This window comes from Halichoeres trimaculatus, unplaced genomic scaffold (genome assembly GCF_033239565.1).
Source record: "Halichoeres trimaculatus isolate MK-OKI-2021-1 unplaced genomic scaffold, fHalTri1.1 fHalTri1_scaffold_6, whole genome shotgun sequence".
Lineage (NCBI taxonomy): Eukaryota > Metazoa > Chordata > Actinopteri > Labriformes > Labridae > Halichoeres > Halichoeres trimaculatus.
The window spans coordinates 34,527,073-34,529,572 of record NW_027437184.1 but is presented as its reverse complement, the minus strand read 5'-3'; the positions used below and the strand labels follow the sequence as shown (position 1 = coordinate 34,529,572).

Sequence of the window (2,500 nt, the reverse complement as noted above, 5' to 3'; positions counted from 1 at the left end):
GACGACGCAGAAGGGTAAGCTATACTTTAACTTTCTGGTGTAACCGTGTGTTTCCTCTTCATTGTTTCTATAAGTGTTCTGCCTAAAGCGTTAAGAAAACAACATAAAACAACTTATTGACGTTTTTGATCACTGTTATAACCTGGCGTTGCCGTTTTGGAGCGACACGTGCCAGTATTGTTAACTCGTAGGGGTCTCTTCTTTGTTGTGTTGTTGTTGTTGTTGTTAGACCTAAACAATATTGACAAGAAACTACCACTGAAAGGAACAAAGCGCAGCACAACTGCTGCCGAACTTGTATTTAATGTGATTCATGATAAGTACTAATGATTTTTCTTTTTTTCAGATAGCTCAACTGCTGGGAAACTATCGTCAAAGACCAACTTTTTGGGCCTTCAACCGTGCCAGTGAGTGGTGGGATGTGATTGTCCCAGGATTCACACACACACAGTGGGTAGACAACTTCAGGATGTCTGAAGAAACATTTCTGTACCTGTGCAACAAGCTGCGTCCAGGGATGGAGAAGCAGGACACAAACTACAGAGTGTGTGTTCCCCTGAAGAAAAGGGTTGCCATTGCCCTGTGGAAGTTGGCCACCAACAGCGAGTATAGAAGCATTGGTCATCTTTTTGGTGTCAGCAAAACCACTGTGTGCCGGTGTGTGCAGGACTTTTGCAGGGCAGCGTGCACGTTGTTGGTTCCTGAACAGATTCGTTTTCCGGACCGGGTGAAGCTCAAAGAAATGGCTACCTACATTGAGAACAGATGGGGGCTTCCACAGTGTATTGGTGCCATTGATGGATCGCACATTCCCATCATAGCCCCACAGGAGTACCACTGCGACTACTTCAACAGAAAAGGCTGGCATTCCATTATCCTTCAAGGACTTGTGGACGGAAAAGGTCTGTTTTGGAGTGTCAATGCAGGACTGCCTGGGAGCATGCATGACGCTCGAGTGCTGAGACTTTCCTCGTTGTGGGAGTTAGTCGAGCATGGATTCCTGCATCCCACTTGCACAAGGAACATTGGTGGTGTGAGTACTGGGTATTACATATTGGGAGACTCTGCATACCCTTTACAGAACTGGCTTCTTAAGCCATTCACTGACAATGGACGGCTGACAGCAGAACAAACTGTATTCAACAAGAAGATTTCCAGGGCACGGGTTGTGATAGAAAACGCTTTTGGAAGACTGAAGGGAAGGTGGCGTTGTCTATTGAAACGAAATGATGGTGACATTGAACTGGTTAAATCAATGGTTGTTACTTGCTGTGCTTTACACAATCTTTGTGAAACCCATGGTGAGGACTACCAGAGTGAGTGGGACATAACATCTGCAGCTGAGCCTGTGGTTTCACTGGCACATGGGGCAGAGGAAGAGGGCAGAGATGTACGCGATGGTTTGATGCGGTACTTGAACCAGTAGTGGTTTGCCTCTGATTGTGTACAATACCGACCTGCTGAACAGACATGTTGTGTGAATGTGTTTTAAAGAAATAAAGCATGTTTAAGAATAAGTTTGTGTCTTAGTGATTCATGAATACATAACAAGGTATTTACCACAGATTATTATTTTGGTGCAACAAAACAAAATGCAACAAGTCATATTGTAGGGACTTTTCATTACCAACTTCTATAGTCTAGTTATCTGAATGTTCTCTGTAGCATTCTTACAGGTAAGCAATAGTGCAAAACATCATACTTTTTTTTATCTCAATAGTGCTTTAAGATGTGTTACATGTACACTTGTAGATGTAACTTATTTCAGGCTGTTGAAAGTTTATACCATTCGTTTTTGTTTTACATGACAGGACACAGCAGAAGCTGCTCATGTGAAGTTAATTCTTTCATCTCTCACTTTGCTCAAAACTTGTTCAAATGAGTGTAGCTTGACAAATTATGTGTTTAAAAACAAGTTGTGTGCTTACACTTACTTGCACTTATGGTAAATGAAATGAAATTTATGAAACTAGAAAGTAGTTTATTTAAATTAACAGGTTTGAGGTAAATATAGAATCAAACATGAAGCATGTGTCAGTTGAAAGAATATACTTTATTTACAAAAACACAAAAACTTGGTGCACAAATCAACTTAAGGCTATAAAAAAAAATATATATGTGCAAAAAAAGGGCTTTGAATATTTAAATGCGTGCCAGTGAAGGGGAGAAATGTATTCTCAGTGTCCATGTTTTTGGGGGAAGACTCAGTTGGATGGACCCCCTTCACTCCTCTGGAACATCGCGTCTGCCATCCTGTTCAGGGTCTGGAGGAATGCGTTGTTGAAGGCCGCAGTCTGAGCCATGTGCCGCTCGGAGAGGTCAGTCTCTGTTCTCCTCGCGTCACGGACATCTTCAAGCAACAGCTGGAAGTGCCGCTCTTGCCGCTCCTCTACCCGTTCCTGCTGCTCCTCCACCGTGCTCCTGTGCCGCTCATCCGCTGCCTGCATTGCCCACAGGGCTGCAGCGACATTGCTCTGGCCTCTTCTTTGTCTGCCTGAAA

At 43.3% G+C, this 2,500-nt stretch overlaps 2 protein-coding genes across 2 annotated transcripts in view; one reads left to right on the top strand and one right to left on the bottom strand.

Moving 5' to 3' along the window:
- LOC141791248 (uncharacterized) overlaps nucleotides 1-1,426 on the top strand; it is a 1,481-nt gene extending 55 nt beyond the window's left edge. Inside the window, exons 1-2 of the mRNA XM_074671529.1 lie at nucleotides 1-14; nucleotides 347-1,426. The exon at nucleotides 1-14 is cut by the window's left edge and continues 55 nt beyond it. Of these exons, the coding sequence (XP_074527630.1) occupies nucleotides 1-14; nucleotides 347-1,426 (1,094 nt within the window). The remainder of the gene's footprint in view (nucleotides 15-346) is intronic.
- Nucleotides 1,427-2,204: 778 nt separating this feature from the next.
- Nucleotides 2,205-2,500, bottom strand: part of LOC141791247 (uncharacterized) — a 1,264-nt gene continuing 968 nt past the window's right edge. Inside the window, exon 3 of the mRNA XM_074671528.1 lies at nucleotides 2,205-2,494. Coding sequence (XP_074527629.1) covers nucleotides 2,205-2,494 — 290 coding nt within the window. The remainder of the gene's footprint in view (nucleotides 2,495-2,500) is intronic.